At 51.6% G+C, this 18,191-nt stretch overlaps 5 protein-coding genes across 5 annotated transcripts; 3 read left to right on the top strand and 2 right to left on the bottom strand.

Annotated features, from left to right (window-relative positions):
- Positions 1-1,009: 1,009 nt before the first annotated feature.
- On the bottom strand, positions 1,010-3,337 carry MSN4_1 (zf-C2H2 Zinc finger, C2H2 type; the record flags this gene model as incomplete). The annotated part of the gene is made up of 3 exons (XM_036772566.1): positions 1,010-1,149; positions 1,221-2,453; positions 2,509-3,337. The coding sequence occupies 3 exons, from the start codon at positions 3,335-3,337 to the stop codon at positions 1,010-1,012; spliced, it is 2,202 nt and encodes a 733-aa protein (XP_036634039.1).
- Positions 3,338-10,353: 7,016 nt separating this feature from the next.
- PC9H_002965 (uncharacterized protein) lies at positions 10,354-12,349 on the top strand (the record flags this gene model as incomplete). The annotated part of the gene is made up of 3 exons (XM_036772565.1): positions 10,354-10,464; positions 10,518-11,181; positions 11,238-12,349. 3 exons carry the CDS (start codon positions 10,354-10,356, stop codon positions 12,347-12,349), a joined length of 1,887 nt encoding a protein of 628 aa, XP_036634038.1.
- Positions 12,350-12,941: 592 nt separating this feature from the next.
- On the top strand, positions 12,942-13,873 carry PC9H_002964 (uncharacterized protein; the record flags this gene model as incomplete). The annotated part of the gene is made up of 3 exons (XM_036772564.1): positions 12,942-13,105; positions 13,185-13,443; positions 13,493-13,873. 3 exons carry the CDS (start codon positions 12,942-12,944, stop codon positions 13,871-13,873), a joined length of 804 nt encoding a protein of 267 aa, XP_036634037.1.
- A 202-nt stretch (positions 13,874-14,075) lies between these two features.
- On the bottom strand, positions 14,076-16,763 carry PC9H_002963 (uncharacterized protein; the record flags this gene model as incomplete). The annotated part of the gene is made up of 4 exons (XM_036772563.1): positions 14,076-15,570; positions 15,632-15,689; positions 15,749-16,394; positions 16,443-16,763. 4 exons carry the CDS (start codon positions 16,761-16,763, stop codon positions 14,076-14,078), a joined length of 2,520 nt encoding a protein of 839 aa, XP_036634036.1.
- Positions 16,764-17,119: 356 nt separating this feature from the next.
- Positions 17,120-18,139, top strand: PC9H_002962 (uncharacterized protein; the record flags this gene model as incomplete). The annotated part of the gene is made up of 6 exons (XM_036772562.1): positions 17,120-17,238; positions 17,300-17,463; positions 17,522-17,572; positions 17,625-17,796; positions 17,853-17,931; positions 17,987-18,139. 6 exons carry the CDS (start codon positions 17,120-17,122, stop codon positions 18,137-18,139), a joined length of 738 nt encoding a protein of 245 aa, XP_036634035.1.
- Between the last annotated feature and the right edge of the window lie 52 nt (positions 18,140-18,191).

The following is an 18,191-nucleotide window of genomic DNA, read 5'->3' as shown; positions in this document are numbered from 1 at the left end:
CATGGACCCAGAAATAGTAATCGATACAGTGACTCTTGTGGCTGATGGTACAGAGACGAGCGAGGAATTACGGGATGAAGAGTATTGTAAACGTAGATACAAGGTACAGAATGGGGAGGAAGAGGGGAGGATGGCTGACAGAATATCTACTAGTCCATATTGCAAAAAGTCGTTATGTCATGACGGTCGTAAGAGAGAAAGGTCGGAGGAAGTGGGGGGAAATGGGAGATGGGTCCTTGTTTTCATTGATGAGACTGCTGTAATTGAACCAAACCACTGAGGGCTCTATTCTATCATCATAAACATCTTCATCATCGGCGGGGAAAGTGGACGATCGCGTCGGCTTGGTGTGAAGATCCATCAGAAATAGCAGACGGGCGGGGTGCGGGAACACGGTAGTTGAGGATGGGGTAAGCAGGCTGCAAACGGCATATGGCAGGAAGGGAAGCTTCATCGGCCGGGGGGCTGATTCGAGGAATGCCCGAAGACACCTTTAAACGGCTCCAGCATGCGAACCTCAGACCTTATTCTGCGATCCTTGCGTCTGGGAAGAAGCTACAGCTTGGGCGCAACCGCTGGGGACGAACCATGTGTAGGCGGGATGATGGGGCTCGAAACGACCATAAGAATTGAAAGAAATACAGAAACCTCACGAAGAACCAAAAACCCGGGAAACGATAATATGCGATCAAGAGGGAATGATGAGACCCTAATAAAATGGATAGCAATCTGCTAAACACGACTGAATGAGCAACGTGAACAGTATGCTATAAAATAAATCAGACATGAAACCATAGGGGGATGTATAGACAAGAAAGCGAGGGCCACGGGATGGCATAATGATCAGGAAAGGGACGAAGCAGTGTAATCATGGTTTCCAAGGAATGGTGAAAGTTCGAACTGTAGGCATGCTCAAGAAAATATAGTCAAATAATAAGAGGGATTAAAGGTGAAAGGTGTTAGAGCCCAATCGTCGAGTCCAGCACAGTGGGGCGGAAGGTCGAGGAGCTTAGGTCCTCGATTCCCTATATCCCGTAAAGACAGGGGCTTTAGGAGGGGGGACAAAGTCTTTATGCACGCGCATGTGTTGCCCCAAATTGTCGTGCCGGCTGAAATCCTTCTCACATCCAGGATACGGGCATCTATGAGCTAAAATACCACCTCTATCAGTAAAGGAAGCCATAATAGAAACAGAAGCCGTATAACTGGCTTACACGTACGTTTCTCGTACGTGTGGATACTCCGTACATGCCGCTTCAGATGCTCGCCACGGGCGAAACACTTACCACACCCGTCCGCCGTGCAGGTGTACATCCTAGACGCTGACGTCTTGCTTCCCGCCGCAGCGCCATCGGACATGCTGCTTCCGCCTCGCGTTCTATCGCTTGATCTCCCACGCTGCAGGACGGCCACGGTCGGAACCCTCCGGCCTCTAGATTTCTTCGTGAGGTTAGGTACTGGTATAGGCACTGGCAGTGGCGTCGCCTGTCTTGCCCTCCGTTTTGACTCTAAATTGGAGCTGGAGCCGTCGGAGTAGGTACCAGGGAGATAGGTCAGAGTAGGAGACACTGGGGACGTGGGGGTCAATGGTGGGTAGGAGGATGTATTGGATGTCGAGGTCGAGGCGGAAGATGAAGAGCACGCCGTACCACTGCTAACTTTCCTCGTGCGAACCCCATGTTCGTCACTGGGGATATCTTCGTACTGGCCTGGGTAAGGAGGAAGCACAGGGACGCTTGGATCGTTGGTACGATTACCATTCGACGGCAATCCCAGAGAGTACGAATACGAGTTGGTTGGTGGGAGAACAGAAAGAGAGTGCTGCGCCTGTTGCGTTTGGGAGTGGGAATGTGACTGGCCGTAAGATGGATAAGGCGTGTACCGCACAGTACGTGTTGGCGTTGCACGTAACCTCCGTATACCGTCGCTGCCCAGGCTACTGCCATGGGATTGCGATACGTAATTTCCTCCGTCGTCGTAAACGCCGTCATGATCAAACTCAGCCCCTTCAAATTCTACTCGTCTGCCCCCCGCTTTACGTGGGTCTACTAATTGAGACTGACCGTATGCCCCGGGTGCCATTCTCAATGTATCCGGATCTTCTTCGCCGTCGGCATCGACATCTACTTCGGACTCTTGCCCGACCCAATGCCTAACGGAGTTAATACCGTTTCCGTGCATGTTATGTTCTCCGATGACAGGCGCTCCGAACGACGTTTGAGCAACGGGATAGCCTTGACGCATAGCCCCATCCCCTGGCTTGCCAACGCCGGGTGACGCCACAGTGGGAGAGCGACCAGACACGTCGGACGGCGATATTTCTGCTCCTTGCGCGTACATGCCTGAAGATGGTGTCCGGTGGTGCCGACTTAGGTGGACATCGTGACCGCCCAGCATATCCATCGACGGGGAGGGTACATAGGGGTTACCCTGGCGGCTGGCGGCGTGCTGACCTGTTAACGGCAAATGGTCAGCCAAAGTCTGTGACTTAGGAGACGGGGGGCGCACGAAGGTCAGTATGAATAATAAGCCCATCTTGCCGCAGTCTGACCATGTCCCCCTGCGTAGGTGTGACCTCAGTAGAGCCGGCTCCGTAGACGTTGGCAACAGCGATAGAGTGTGATGCGAAGTGAGAGTATTCAGGGGGAAACCGAGGGTGGAGTGAAGCTTCTGGAGGATCCGGATGCCACGGCAGTTGGCTGTCTTCGAAGCGCGGCATACGACCGGGAGGATACGGGGGTTGTGAACCATCGGTGATGGGGAAATGCATCATAGAGGGTGAGCGTTCTTGAGAATGAGTGGGTGGCAGAGGTTGGGGAGGGGGAAAGGGGGACGCTGGTGTTCTGTCCCTCCCCGTCTGTTCTTGAACTTGTTGCATATTGTGTTCGACGAGCTTCTTTTGAGCAGAGTACCATGCCTCAGCTGTATTCATGGAATAGCTCTGCGACTGATAGCCAAGCATGCCTGAGTCCTGGTCGGAGGCGTATATCGTGGTTGAGTCAGAGGAGTGATCAATCGTGTTTGGGTGATTGTTGGTCACGTTGAGCTGATAATAGTTACTTGGACCAGCGCCCTCCCCGCTTGTAGCGAATGGTATTGTGTTGGTACCGATTGCCACCGAAGTGGCTGGGCTGCGTCTCCTTTGCTGCGGCTGTCCTGAACTGGCAGCGGTATACGATGGCAAGGTATGCGATGCAACGATAGGGGAGTCCAGTAGCTGTCCGTTGAACCGCGACGAGCTCTGTCTGGGATAGTATCTGCAATCGTCCTCAGATACAGAGCTGGTAGGAAAGGGGAAACGCTCCGAGGGCAAGGGGGAATGAGTCGCTTGTGGCATTTGAAGGAGATAAACGGGAAGAGTGCAGCTAGGAAATTCCAAGTAGATCTGGCGACGAGACAGCGGGTCGCGGAAGAGAAACGGTGGCTGACTTGCGATTAGATTATATGGAATGAGGGGTACACGAGCTGGGGGTCAAGCGGGAGTGATCGTGAGGCCTGCGGGTGGAATGGCGAGGCGGAAGTGTCGGTGAAGGACGATGTCAGTGGCAGGGAACAAAGAAAGCTTTAGGTTCGTTCCCAAGTTGGGCTGGAATGATAATAGGCCGGGCTCGCAGGTGACTCAATAGTTCACTCGATGATCGATCGGGCCACCAGTGCTATACCTGGGGGCCTTGAATGCAAATCAAATCAAGCCCCAGACCACAAATCTGGAGTGGCGAAAGCGGTGTGAGCTGACCGAGGGGCAATAAACAAAGGATCTGAACTTACGCCGCCGACGCGCCAATCTGCCTGCGAGAAACAAACCAGCCCCGCCCGTCGGTCGCCGTACATGACCTGGTCGAGGCAGAGCTCTGGGATATATATACACGACTGCCTCCGAATCGAGTCAGCTTCAATGATGGACGTGGGTTCAAAGTCTGTGTGTGCCTGTTGTCCCCAGAGAAATTGCCTCACAAGGCAAGTCCTCATCTCAGGCTCACACAAGCCTTTTCCAGGCCGCTCTCTTCTTCTACTGTCAACAAGCCGTTTACTTCCCAGCAGATTCATCCACGAACCGCCAGAATCGACGCTCTGTCCAACTTGCTCATCGGTTCGCAGAACGCTACACTTCCTGTCAACCGAGCGGCGCCTGACACGCACTGACACGACACGAGGCTCACAACCCATTATGTTCGATCACTCGCCCGCAATGCTGATTGCGAACAGCATTGCGGCCCAATGTCATCAATTCGGAAACATTCCGCTGCTTACATCCGTGGCTCCTGCCAGTCCCTGCACAGCGGATCCGCATCGGCTCAGCACTGCATTTCCGACCCAAACCGGCCGGCGTGGATTCCTCTCATTTCCTCTAGCTTTCGGCTTTATGATTAGATTTCGCTCAATGAAAGTTCCACAGTTCCACTCGACCGTCTTCTCAAATTGATCAGAGCAACCAACGCCCTGCAATTATCACCTCCCGCGCTCAGCGCTCAAGATGTCAGATTCCCCAAGGTCACCTGTACTATCGCCAGTCGTGCGTGTACATTATCAAATCAGTTGAACAACCTTCTAATCTCCCAGATCCATATCTGAACGAGCTTCTTGCCCTTCTCGCCGGTTTTATCCACCTCTTCCCATATTGAGCTTCTTTCTCCATGACAAGTACATCTCCGATCGGCTTTTCTCTCAGCTATCAAGCAGTAACTTGTACTGATAAACGGGAACGCTCGGCTTGTTCCTTCAGCTCGAAATGCTGATCTTGGTCCGTTCCATATTGTATGTTGGGGCAATAACATAACACTGGTAAAGTCCAATGTATCCCCTTTAAGCAAGTCTCCGCTTCGGGGAAAGTTTGTCGCCTGAAGTGATATGTATGGCTGTGAGCCATTGAAGGCCATTGTTGTCAACGTTTCGCATTGCATGACGGAGCCACTCACTCGACGACGGAAAATGAAGGAATGCCGGCGCTGAATTACTGGCAACGTCGTAACAGCAATCTTCCACCAAGTCCGGAAAGTCATGGTGAGGCGGCTCACCTTTCGCCTACTATGCATCGTGCTAATATATCCTAATCAGAATATTCTAGAGACATTATTGGTTGAAAAAGTACTGCACTGATTGACGCCTATGCGTATCACTGTTCTGATTTGGAATTCCAGATAATGACTCAGGCGTTTGCACAACCGGTATCCCGCCGCCATTCATAATGGCTGGAGCTGCTTTCGGTGGGCTCGGCGCAGCATCGAGGGGAAATGTCGGCTTGTAGGCCCCAGTATCTATCAACTTTCACTTCGGCTGATCATCATTCCATGTATACTCTTTACTGGAACAGGACAATGACTTACCTCACGAAACCCACACATGTGTTCAATGGCACATTCACCGGGCCCACATGTGTTACGCGTGTATCAAACTGCGGACCCTAACTCTTCACCGAACAACCCACTCAGGTTCTTGTATCTTCATTCCAATCGAAACACTGAGTTAACGCCCGACTGGCTATTATCCAAAGTCGTGTGCGTGTTTACGCCTGATTCTTGTAGTACTAAGCAGACCCCACATTCGCAGCATCACCAGTCACACACAGTGTATTGGATCCTTTTTGCCACCCTTGGATAATTGGACAATTGCTTTACGGCTCAGTTGTCTCCGCCGCATCGCCTCGGACTTCACACTCGGCTGTGCGAAGTGCCCCCCGCCCTCAATAATGTCACCTCAAACTCTGTGTACTCTTGGGCGGCACTATTCTGCTCACTGGAGCCTTCTCTGGTAGTCATAACCACTGCTTCCTGGATGCGCCTCCACGGGATTTCTCTCTCGCCGACTTCAAAACTCTAGCTCGCTCACTCTATCCAACAGAACAGCTAAATCACCACTTAATTACTACGATCCCGATCCCGCAGATTGCCACATTCCCGTAGCTAACCTTGACAGAGGTTAGCCGACAACTCAAACTAGCCGCCTTTTCAATGTGGTCCTTTCAACAGCTCTAGCAGGCGAACGAACACCGCTACGGTTACCCGGGGTGTACCGTCTCGTTTACGCAGGGGAAGCTCGGAAACTAACGGTTCAAAAAATAGCAATGCACTCTCACTGGTCTTGAATGCAAACTGCGATCGCATGGAGGTAGATCGCATGGCAGGATTTTGCCACATGGCTATCTGCGCCTCGATATGGGCGGGGGTGTTTATGAAGGGCCCCGTGCGGCTGCGGTTGAAGAGAATACTACAGCCGCAATAGTCACTGTCAATGACTCTTTCCTTCCGTGTTGGGGGGTACTTCGTAGAGGCTTCCCGAAATTCACGATGAAGGCGATGTGTTCAACAGGAAGCGAAGATGGATGTTCATTAATAGGTGGATGTTCTTCTGGACGCAGCGTTGGCCCTTCCTGCGTCACCTGGCACGCTCTTCTACTTCCCCCGGTGTACAAGAAGAGCTAACATGCTGCATACATATCAACGCTTACACTTATCTATCGTTTAAACATTGGTGAGAGCGGCGGTCCTCGTGCCCTCGAAGCTGTAGCCAATGTTGGCAACCCTACTCCACCCTGTTATAGTTTGACTGTGCTCTTACTAGATCGCTTGCTGAATCCGTGCCTTCGAAAAGTATCTGTGGAACGATCCTTTCAATCAATCGCTCCTCACTACAGCCGTACGGTAAGTTATTTAGTAAATGAACGCCCTTTAATATCAAGTTACTTCGTAATTGGCGAGCACGACATCATCATAACCATCATCACCATTATAATGCATAACGAATGCTGTAAGACTGACCAACAACTGCTTACTCCCATGTGTCCACGTACCAGTAAATCAGCAATTCAACTTAACGACGTGTCACAAAGATTCACCACTTCACTGAAATAGATAATCCAGGGGTTATTTTAGTTGTACCGACCGTAAGCGACCGCACCTCCCGCAAGCAATCGCCGACTCTCCGCTTGGTAGGGTATATATAACACCACTTGACTCAGACGATCGAACCAAGTCGGAATACACGGAAAGCAAACTGAGGTGTATACGTACAGCTCAACGCAGTAAGCTGATGGCAGAAGTGGACAGATACGGACGGGTATCATCGCATACCGTCAAGGGAAGCAAAGCACCACTATTGTACACGGAGTCCGGAGAATCCAACGACCAAACTAACGCCCCGTTATCAGACAGCCCTGAGTCCGAATCTCGCCATGGCAAGGGGGACGCAACGAGCAAGCGACGACGGGCGTATGCAACGCCCGTAAGGAAGGTAGACTTCGTTCAATCAAGAGTTTCACCAGTAGCATACCTCCAGCAAAGATCCCAGGTGAAGATGCATCCCGAGTCCCAAGGCTAAAGACGCAAGCGATTAAGAACCTGGTACTTCCGACTCCCGCTGCCAGACGGAAATAGCAGCAAACCAAAGAGTGAACCGTGGGTGCTCGTCTCCAGCGTTTCTTCCATGCTTGGCGTGATGAGAGTTTACGAGCCTCAGACATTCCATGGTATCCTTATCGGTGCACTTGACTCTGAGAAAGGTCCGATCAGTAATAGACAGCCATCCAATGACAAGCGAACAACACCACAAATGTCGAATGTATTATGGGGCGGGAACGCCTTCTCCAACTCCAAAAGGCGCCATTGTGCAGTTCTTTGACATTTCTGTGATGCTTTGCTGTGAAGAACGATCAGGAAATCACTGGTTCATTCTAATGCAATCTATGAAGCGAGTTAACATTCGTTGAATTGTCTCATGGATGCGAAAGTACGTATCAGATGATACACTGACCTTTCGCAAGGAGGGCGATTTGCCCGGCTGGCCGCGGGTTCAAACGGTATCATTTACCTGTAATAAATCGGCCATTACCGTTATCCTGGACTCTATGTCCATTGGCTACCCTCGGCGTTTCCCGTCTTGCAGCTCGGTCCTTCGTTTACATCGTCTTAGAGTTATAGAAAGGAAGCTGTTCGAAAACCTAACTATCAGCGTATGTCGAGCCATCGACAAGGATAGGCTTACCTGTTAACGCTAATATAGTGTTTGCGGGCCCTCTGGCAATCGTTCGCAACATCGGATCCCTGCGATAGGCTGGGATGACTTCGATACTGCGGGTCCAGTTCACTCCAGCTCAATCCTAGTCAATCCTCGTAAAGGAAGTTATTCATATCACATGAGCAGCGCATGACATGGCCATTTTAAGCACCGAAAGTCCCAACCGCAGAGCGACGAAAGGGAATCTTCCCCACAAGGCCCGCATCCCGGCCGTCGGACACGTAAATAATTGACCGCGATGCAGTGCGTGGGCAAGCTCTGCAGGAACCTTAATCTTGTCCTTAATTTCGGCATGGAAGGACCAATTGCTTGGAGTTTCGTCATTGTCGCACAGACGATGAGTTGATGCAGCCTTGAGGCATTGAGGGCTACTTGATATGATGTCATGCAGTAAGATTGTCGCGAGATGGAGCCAAGATGGAGCGAGAGAAAGTGACGCCGTTCGCCTGCTTTTACTTCTATCGGTCGTTTTCCTTTCGGGTGTTGGCAAGACACGAAATCCATGGGAATCGTTTGTCGTGCGCTTCTCATCGCATCCTATGAGATGCTGTCGTTTGAAATGGGATGGATGCTCGCCCTATGGGATGTCTCTACAGTTGATTCCATTTAGCAAGCACATAATAACGATGTTAATAAACGGCTTCCTGAGTCGCAAGAATGGAGTTCTGCGAAAGGATGCCGATGGTCTAGAGCGCGCTTTGAGAAACATCGGTGTGACGGAGTGGCGCCGTCAAAAAGACTTCAGCTAACTGTTCTTCAATGCTTGGGAAGCGGTCGAATTCGTGTTGACAGGCCGGGGAGATAACAGTAACCCCGACTTGATGCAATGATGGAGCAGGCCGGTAGAGCGAAAAATACGAGCGAACCGTTCCAGGTGCCAGGTAGTTGGGAGGACTTGGGAAGACGTTAATTACGTTTTTATCGACAACGTAAGTGACCATTGTTTCCGGTTCGTTGCTGATGATATCGGGCATCTTGGACATGTATGATGGCGCTGATGTTGAAACCGTCTGAAACCACTCCGAAATACGAATGTAGACGGACCGGTGTCTGCAAAAATGCGAGTCGCCCAATGATTTCAGTTTGCTGCGTATATCCTCGTTGTCCACGCCGGAACGATGGAAGTTTCAGATTTGACAGGAAGGAGTCATAAAATCATGTTAGAAGGGAAGGACGAAGCGTAGCTTACTATGACCTGTTATTCAGGCTACAAACCCGATGCAGCGGCGAGTAGCTCATCAAGTCGTAGCATGTACGGCTACAGTACGAGAAAGCGTCAGCTTGGCTCCAGGTGAGAAGGATGTTTCAACTTACAATGGTTCGGGGTTCATAACCTTCAACCAGGCTTCATGGACAATGCAATAGGCTGAAGTTGTGAGGAATAGCCGTTGTGTCGCGACTGTGAGTACATTGATTGAAGTACAGGCTGATGTTGTAACCCGAATGGTCGTTACCACATAGGCCCTATTTCTGTGAAAGGGCACAATAGTTCGTATAGCATCGTGTTTTATAACCCATACCCACTCCACTCGCGTGTAGTCAACGAGCTACATGTCGTCAAAACGTGCATCATTCATTAGCACACGTTGCCAGTGTTTTCCAGCAGCGGTAAAACGGCTGACAGTTGTAAATGCGTTTACTCTGGGATAATTGATGATCAATCAGCAAGCAACCTCAACGATTGACCATGAGGGTATTTATTAACTGACCTTCTGTTAAGGATCACTATCGCTGATCAGTGACGGTGAACTTGGTGGCGATGACATTCGGAATATTGATTACTTCGCGGGAAAACAATCCCTGCACAAATACGGCAGGAGGAGAATCAAGGAACGGCTCAGTCTTGGGCGTGATACTGACTGGTCGCCATCGCGTCAGAAGGTGGCTTTTTTATTAGCGATGTGCTATAGTCTATATGTTAGAAATTTCTGTGAATAGCGAGTCGAGGCCAACCGTGAAAGGTACTGATGCAGGCCGCCCTTTGTTCTCAAACTGGGTGACAGCGATGGGAAAAGTCCGGATAGGGGTATATTGTGTATCAAAGCGGTGGGAAAAACAAAGGCGAGGCCACGTGGCGTGGAACCAAATACAAACAGAAAAATCTTCGCCCCCTCGAGTGTTTCGAGAGAGGGGCTGCCCCTGTCACCATCCACTACGCCGTCGCACCACGCCAGTTCTGCAAGGATTCACATTGTTCACGCTTTTCCAGGACACCCAGCCCGACCCCTTATCGCTTAAAGAGGCCCCCTCGCTCGACACGCAACCCCTGTGAACTTAACCACACAGACCAGCCAGTCACAGCTTCTGCGCTGTATTTTCTCAACAAGGCCCGTACTGAAGAGAATGGTATTGGTTCATAAACTCAAACAGATGGAGGAATTGGATCTCAAGCAATTTCGGGAGGGGGATGAGGATGCAGAGGGGGAGGAGACGACTCCTGTCGACGCACCCGAGGTACGCTTTCGGAAGTCTCAGATCAGGTCCGTTGAGAACTAACCCGCTCGCAGCAGCATGAGGAGGAGGATGCACCGTCCGATCCACAATCTACCGCGACAACGGCAAAGGCGCCTTCGCCGCCTCGCAGGCCACTCACTCGATCCCAGACGACGCCCAGCGGTCCGCGTCCATCGTTCCGCAAGGTGCTCCAGAATGATTCAGACACGGAAAAGACGCAGACACAGTCGCCTCGCCCTCGCGGCAGACCCAAGGGCAGTGTCAGCAAAGGCAAAGGCAAGGAGGTCAAGAAACCTAAGCCACCGCCACCTACTGCAGGGCGAAAGCGCCCTATTTCCGAAGTAGAATCTGAGGACGAGGGGGAGGACAGGGGCGCGAACAAGCGAAGGGATACCTCAGAAACGGATATTTCCTTCTCGCTCAACATATCGAGGGCAAACACAGAGCCGCCGCCTGACCCAAGCAATAACCCAGACGACCCCAATAGCGAGGCCGCCCGTGCTATTCGCGCCCGCGCTACGCTGCCCGTTCCCGTGCCCAATTTAACAAAAAAGAGCAGAGGGCGCAGAGTCCCAACGAAAACCACTATCGGAGAGGTCGAGGAGACTCAGAAAGATGCCCGCCTATATATCTGCTCCGTCGAGGGATGTGGAAAGTGTTTCCACCGCGGCGAACATCTAAAGCGACATATTCGCTCAATTCATACGAACGAGAAACGTGAGTTAACCTTTACATCTACGGATCCATCGATTTACTGATTTCGCTCCGTTTAGCGTTCAAATGCACGCACGCGGCCTGTGACAAGTTCTTCAACAGGCATGACAACTTGTTACAGCACCTCAAAGTCCACAAAGACCCCGCCCTTCTTCCCATCGCCAAACAGAAAGGCCGCGATGACGGTTCCATGGCAGGCACCTCCCAGGGCGCACTGCCTTTCCAAGTCCCCCCTGGCTTCCTCGCCAACATCCCCACAGGCTTGTTCCCGCAGACGGGTGACCCAGCCGTCGACTTCTCCACCAATCTGGCCATCGCCCTGCTCTCGACACTAAAAAACACCATGGCCATGCAGCACATCCCTGGCCTTCCCGCCGACCTCACGGCACCGTTCCGTTCGATGGCGATGGAGGTTTCATCGTTGCGTACGGAGATGCCCGGCCCAGCCAACGGCAGCGGCGCCCCAACGACTAATGGACACCCTAACCAGCCAATGGCTGGTCCTAGTCAAGGGGGCCCTCAAATGCAGCCCCAGATGCAGCCCCAGATGCAGGTTCAAATGCAACCTCAGATGCAACAGCAAATGCAGGCGCAAATGCAGTCCCAGATGCAGGCCCAGATGCAGCAACCCCAGCCAGGACAAGGGCAGTTCCAACTCGACCCCCAGCAATTCCATCACCAGCAACAGCAACAGCAACAACAACCCATGATGGACGTCCAGATGGCCCCTCCCATGCATCAGCAGCAAGGTCCTCCTATGCAAATGCAAATGCAGCCGATGCAGCTTGACTTTGCCGCGCCCGTCATGTCTGGGCCTGCCCCGCCAGTCCCCGTTGCCGTCAGCGTTCCCGTCCCTACTCCAGATCATGATATTGATCCCAGCCTTCCTCGCGCGGGCCCAACCCCGGTCTCCGTTCCCATGACCATTCCTCAAGCGTTAGCAGAGCAACAGCCTCAGGCTGCCAATCCGCCATCAGCTGCTGAGCCCGCCCCAGTAGCACCGGTCACTACCGCTGCACCCGAGGTTCCCACCACCGACGCTCCTGCTCCTACATCTGAACTTTCGAACGAACAAACTCCCACTCCAGCTCAGCCCGTTCCTGAAGTTGCCTCTGAGCCAATGCAGGTGGAGCCTGGAGCCCTCCCCGCGGTTGCTGAGGGCCAGGCATGAACCATACCCACGAATCGCATCACGACCAACGCAAACCCGTTCAAAGACGGGTTTGCCATGTATACGTAGCACCTTAAGCGTCTGAATGAATCTACAGTCTCCCATACTTCGGGCGTATCATTTTGTCCACGATTTTTCGTAAGCTTTTCCTTTCACTGTATATATGCCTCTTTATGGGCGCCCTTCCTTCTACCACTTTACTTAGCTCGCTTTCCTTTGCTATGTTGTATCGCTATTCTAGTGGCATCGTGTCTTTAATTCTGCACATGGAATCCTTTCCTCGCCTTTCCACTTTTCATATTTTCCCTCGATGAATAATACCTCTAATAGTGAACAGTTTTATGGGATTACTTCTTCGTCGGTCCTGTTTACTCCTTTCCTCCCCTGTATCTTCTCATTTTCACTAGTAAATACTTTGCAATATAACGATCTTCAGTAAAATGCGGCCGCTAAGCGGTAACGCCAACACGAGGCTGGTCACAAGTTACAATATTCGCATCTAGTATCCTTGAAACCTTCGAGAGCCATCAAGCTCAAAATTAGAGTTCAGATGATCATGACACAGTGACCGCCGTGCGCTGTTTGTATTACCATGAGGACGACATTCATCCATATCCAGAAAGCGACCGTAGTCGTCCAGATATTGACACTTTTGCTGCCGCTGGTGGTAGCGAACACGGAAATCGTCAACTTCGGCCTGGATACCGGAGCAGACGACGCGCCCGTGGTATTGCTCCCCGAATTCGTTTCCTGGTGGTACGGATATCGTCTTCTATCGCTCTCCATGAGGCCGACTGACCGAACCCTTGTTCGCTTCTCGTGAACGCTTGTATAGGCCAACTCTGCGGTTCGAAAGTAACCAAGGACTATGGAACATGACGCCTGCACCAGTTGGCACCCCGATGCATTCGGTGCGCGGGCCACCGTTCTCTGAACAAACTGGTTCAGGCGGTGGTGTTTCGTCGGAAACGACGTCCGATTCTCCGTTTAGTGGTGGAGAGTACCATCAAGAGCTGTGGCTCGCGCTTGATCTTTCAGCCGAAGCTTGGAAAGGGTACACCAAGTTCACTTTACGGCTTTCATGGCCAGCTTCTGTATGTCCTTCCCATACCCGCTTTGCATGCGGTTACTCATTTGTGGTAGTCCCCAGCCGACTTCGACATCAGGATCTACGATGGACGAAGCCTTCGTATCGCCCTGGGGGACCGCGTAGAGCCCACGCATGAACAAAACGTCAAAGTATCTTCAGCAAGGGTGAGGTACGCGCGTGTTCGGGCAGTGAGCACGGGCGTATTCACCCCAAAATCACCATCCTCGACTTCTTCGAAACAAAGAACATCGGTGCCTTTCGCCCTGATTCTCGAGCCGTTGTATTTCGGCGTTCTTCCGATCTCATTGACATCAACGCTCTTGCTCATGGTCCCCGTGGTTGTTTCTGCCATTATTCTTGTGCCTAAGATCATCGCTCATTTCGATAGCATCGTGTCTGGGGTGAGGCGGGAGCATAGCGCGAAAAGGCAGTGAAAAGACCATTTATGCATTCTTCTGTCGTAGAATCCCGCTGATATTGAACTTAATCGAACGCAAGGGTGGAGTGGGACAGTTTACAATCATTACTTATAGTATATAGACGATAATTTAATCAGTACAGAGGTGATACAAACCAGACCGGGGGCCAGAAAATATGACACTGTACACGTTCATAGACGTCCTTCCCAAAGTGATTTCAGAGTGCTAACTCAGGCAAATGGACAGCCGCCAACCAAGCCAGCATGACTTCAACGCGTGGGCCATGTAAGGGAATGTTAATCGACAGCGGCTTTTTCTTTGCACCCGCAGCCTTCTCTTGGGCGGCCTTCTCGGCTCGTTGGCGTTGACGTTTAACAACAGGCGCAAGTAGTATACGAGCACAGTCAAGCGCCTCCAAGGCATCTTGACGGGTAGAACGACGACTGGTCCCATTTGATTGTCCGTCGGTCAGCTCTGTAGGAGATCCGAGAGGAGGGAATACCGTTGCAGAGGATGAAGATGGTGCGAGAGGATCAAATTCGCTGACGCTGGAAGAAGAGGTTGAAGGAGGGTGAGACACCATGGGAGAGGGAGCTTCGATAGCCAATCTTCCTTTCGACGGCTTGCCATCACCAGCAAACGAATGAGGTTGGATGCCATGTCGCCACCCACCCGCCAAGCGTTCGAGAATTTCCACAAACTCCGCTTGGGCCATTGAACGAGGGGGGAGAAAGACTGGATACCCTTCTAACCCATCAACGAGAGTGGAGGTCCTAATGAAGGTAGGCAGGATCTGCACAAACTCTCCAAGCATGAGCAGGCAGAGTAGGATGCTGAAGTGCGATTCTACAAGGAGAGGGTGGTAGGTGGTGAACATAGATAGCCCATCAGGGATAGGAGGCACGTTGGCGCCGTGGTTTCCTGGTCTGATGGCCTCTGTGAGTAAGAAAGCGTACTCGGTTCGTTTAGCCAGATCACCGAGGGCTTCATTGTCCATGACCGACTCGAGAGTATCGAAATGCGCAAGGAAGCGTTCGTGGTCGCGAATGCTCTTTCGTAGCAAGCTTATAATCTGGCCTTTGAACGTATCTTTCGCGAGGACGCTAGAGTACGCTGCAGCCTTCGCGCCGTCAGGCTTTCCGAGAGGGCCATCGGGATTGCCAATCTCTACGCCTCCATATTTTCCGTTTTCAATATAGCACAACCTCAGCTCGGCACCATCGACGGTCGGGGCTTTTCGAACGCCTTCTAATTCGAGGATGGCAGCCTCAATGAGAAATACAGCGTGTTGAAGGTATGAAGCTCCACGTAAGAATAGAACCTGTGGCTCTATGGGGTCCGGTGCACTCGGGAGAACCGAAGGATGGAGAAAAAGTGTCTCTCCGTCTGGTCCCTCAACGGTGTTCTCAGCATTGACACTCGTTCCGCTAGGTGGAGCCTGCCCGTTGGTCTTGTTACCGCTGCCTTTGCGTCTTTTCCCGTTCTTGGTTACCCTCTGTGAATCACTCGATGATACATGGTTTAGGTGGGAGGTCTTCGCCTTTCGCGCCCCCCGGGCCTCTCTCAGTGCGTGAGTGAAGTCCCTTGCAGCCTGTGGGTATTCATCACGGAAGCAGTGGACTATCCCACGAGTCCGATAAAATTCCAGACAATTAGGCTGAGCCGAAATGAGCTCGTCGAGGACCTGAGTGGTGGTAGACTCGGCAAGTTGACTATAACTTCGAAGGTAAATTCTTTAAACCACAGTGAACATTATCAGTGTTTGATACTCACCGTGAAGGTATTTTTTCGTGAAAAAAGTGGACATATTTCGCGTCGATGTCGTTGGGATCTACGCCAGGAGTGAGATACACATCCTAGGGGAATCCTAGTTCAATGTAGAGTACTCACCAACTTTCAACACGCGCTCTGCAACATCATCAAAGACACTGCCACCCTGCATTACCATCACGCTCGAGGCTATCTCGTCAGCTTTGTACGCTTGCGCTAATTTTTGAACCGCTAGAGCCCTCAGCCGATGTACTCGCATCGCTGACATAGCAACGTTGCGTCCCCCGTTAGTCTGCCCGAACGCGTTGAATCCTAGTGGTTGGGAGGTCACCCATGGGTTGGTATAAATGCCGTTTGAACCTCCCCGAAGCGAACCGAGTTCTGCAGCGGAAAGGCCAGACGATGCTCGGACAGACAATTCTGCTGCCTCATCAATGAGTCGTCGGATGGAAGTAACGTTTCGAAACACCCCCGGGTCAATAGGTGGGGGCGTGGTTTTCCCGTGCATCGGAGGCGGTATTGGGGGAGGTAGCGGTAGGGTAGAGAACGTTCCACGGGGAGAATCCAAAGGAGAGTGATCTGTGAGAGCGTGGAACCCTCGATCGCGCTGCTTTCCATAGCTTACGTCCTCACGCTGCTTGCTGTTCGAAGCTAACGGAGCATCCAGTTGTGGCAAACGAGCCTCGGAGGCAGTGAGCGTGGCTGGATCCAAGTTAAGTAACGACAGAGACTCCAGTAGCTCCAGAGGTAGTTGAAGCCAGGGACCCTATGATCCAAGTAAGTAAATATTCCAACCAGACGCACAGAAACATACATGGTATGAGCTGATATACCGCCAATGTTTGTTCCGGCTAATGCAAAGAACTGGTGGTCGGTCCTCCTCTGTAGGGCTGCTCCGCGCTGCATTTGCCTTGGCTTTAATTGACTTCTTCGGTTTCTTCTTCTTCTTTTTCTTCGGTGCGTCGTTTGTTATTTCGTCTGTGCCCTCGACAACACAGCCGACGGGGTCAAATCCCTCGGAAGTCGCGGATGAGGGTGTCAGGATATCGGAGGCGCTGAGAGTAAGGTCGTCGCAATCAGTGGTGGTCGGTGATCCATCCTCAGACGGGGACGTTTCATTAGATGGTGAATTCATTGGTACACGGTCGGCGAATTTCAGATTCCTGAAGACATAGAGGCCGATATTCAAGAGCAATGATGATAACCGAGCTCACTTCACCTGGACTTTTATAGTCTCACGGTGGTATGACCAGTACTTGGGCCATGTGGTACGGCCCGATCTTTCCTGGTCATCGCCTCACTCACGGTCACGGTAGGGTCCCGCATTCGAGTATGCCCCGCGAGCATCACGAAGCTCTTTTTGATGCCGGACAACTAGTAGGTAAAGACTTGGTAACACCACGAGCATCTTTCTGTGGGACATCCTAGAACTAGGCCAGAACCTTGATGTGATTGGTACTCTCTGCCATCTTCAGGCGCACTGTTTAATGAATGGACTCGGGCGTGGATTTGTCTGGCCTTATATATGGCTCAAGCCCTGAAAAGGCCCCTGGGAAGAGACACCGACCACCAACCAGAAAACTAGTAGACTCTGGTTCAAAGAAGTGGGAGTACGTGAGATACTAACGTTCAATAGTAGAATAAATATTAAGCAGTTCACCCCATTCTCAGCCCCGAGGTGACACCCCTTCTGGCTCCTCTGCCAGCGAGGATGCGTATCATGCAGAGACACTTCACTGCCTTCACTGCCTTCCACTCAACTCCAAGCCGCTTTTTCCATTATACCAGACCTCGATCGTCCAAGTACAATATCAGGGAACTCAAAGATGCGACCGGTACCATCAGATATTATTCCCCCCGACACAGATAGCCATTCTAACCGTTCTATCCTAGTGAGCGAACGAGCAGCTGCCGAGATCGCCATCGCACATGGATTCCAGCATAGTAAGCCTGCGACTCTGTTGGGTTAAATATGTTCGGCGTTGACTTGATTTAGACAGGTGTCTCATGATGACCGCCAACCATGACCCCGTGTATTCGGTCGCCGTTTCGCGATTGTTTCTAACAGCCGCGTTGCTCGAAGGAACCACGCATGTCGCCGAAGACTCAGCTGGCAAAATAGTCGGTGCCATAATGTCATTTGGGCCGGGAACCGAGTTCCTCCACACGTGCGCCTTTTGAGATCATCGTGCTTGAGAACCTTATTGACGTAGCGGATGACCAGCACACGGCAGAAAGAGGAAGCTCTTGCGCCGCTCCTTGCTTGCTTGGACAACAGAACTTCTTGGTGGCTGACAAACGAGGTGCGGGCCCAATTCTTCGCCCCCGCCACCAGAACTCAAAGATAAACATGGCCAGTTCATACCTGAATATAGCACCTTTCTGGATTCTTCACTTGGCCCTGGAACACTGCTAGATTCCTGGCATTTGCAACTCGCTTCGATCCATCCTGATCATGCACGCAGTGGAATAGGGAAGCACTTCGTCCATGAAGTAATCAATCAGGTGTGAACACATATACATCCGTACCCATCCCGTTAGTGACAACAACAAACCGATAGGC

The sequence above is a fragment of the Pleurotus ostreatus genome, assembly GCF_014466165.1.
Source record: "Pleurotus ostreatus strain PC9 chromosome Unknown scaffold_2, whole genome shotgun sequence".
NCBI lineage: Eukaryota > Fungi > Basidiomycota > Agaricomycetes > Agaricales > Pleurotaceae > Pleurotus > Pleurotus ostreatus.
Note: the sequence above shows the minus strand (reverse complement) of the source record. Positions and strands in the feature narration are given on the sequence as shown.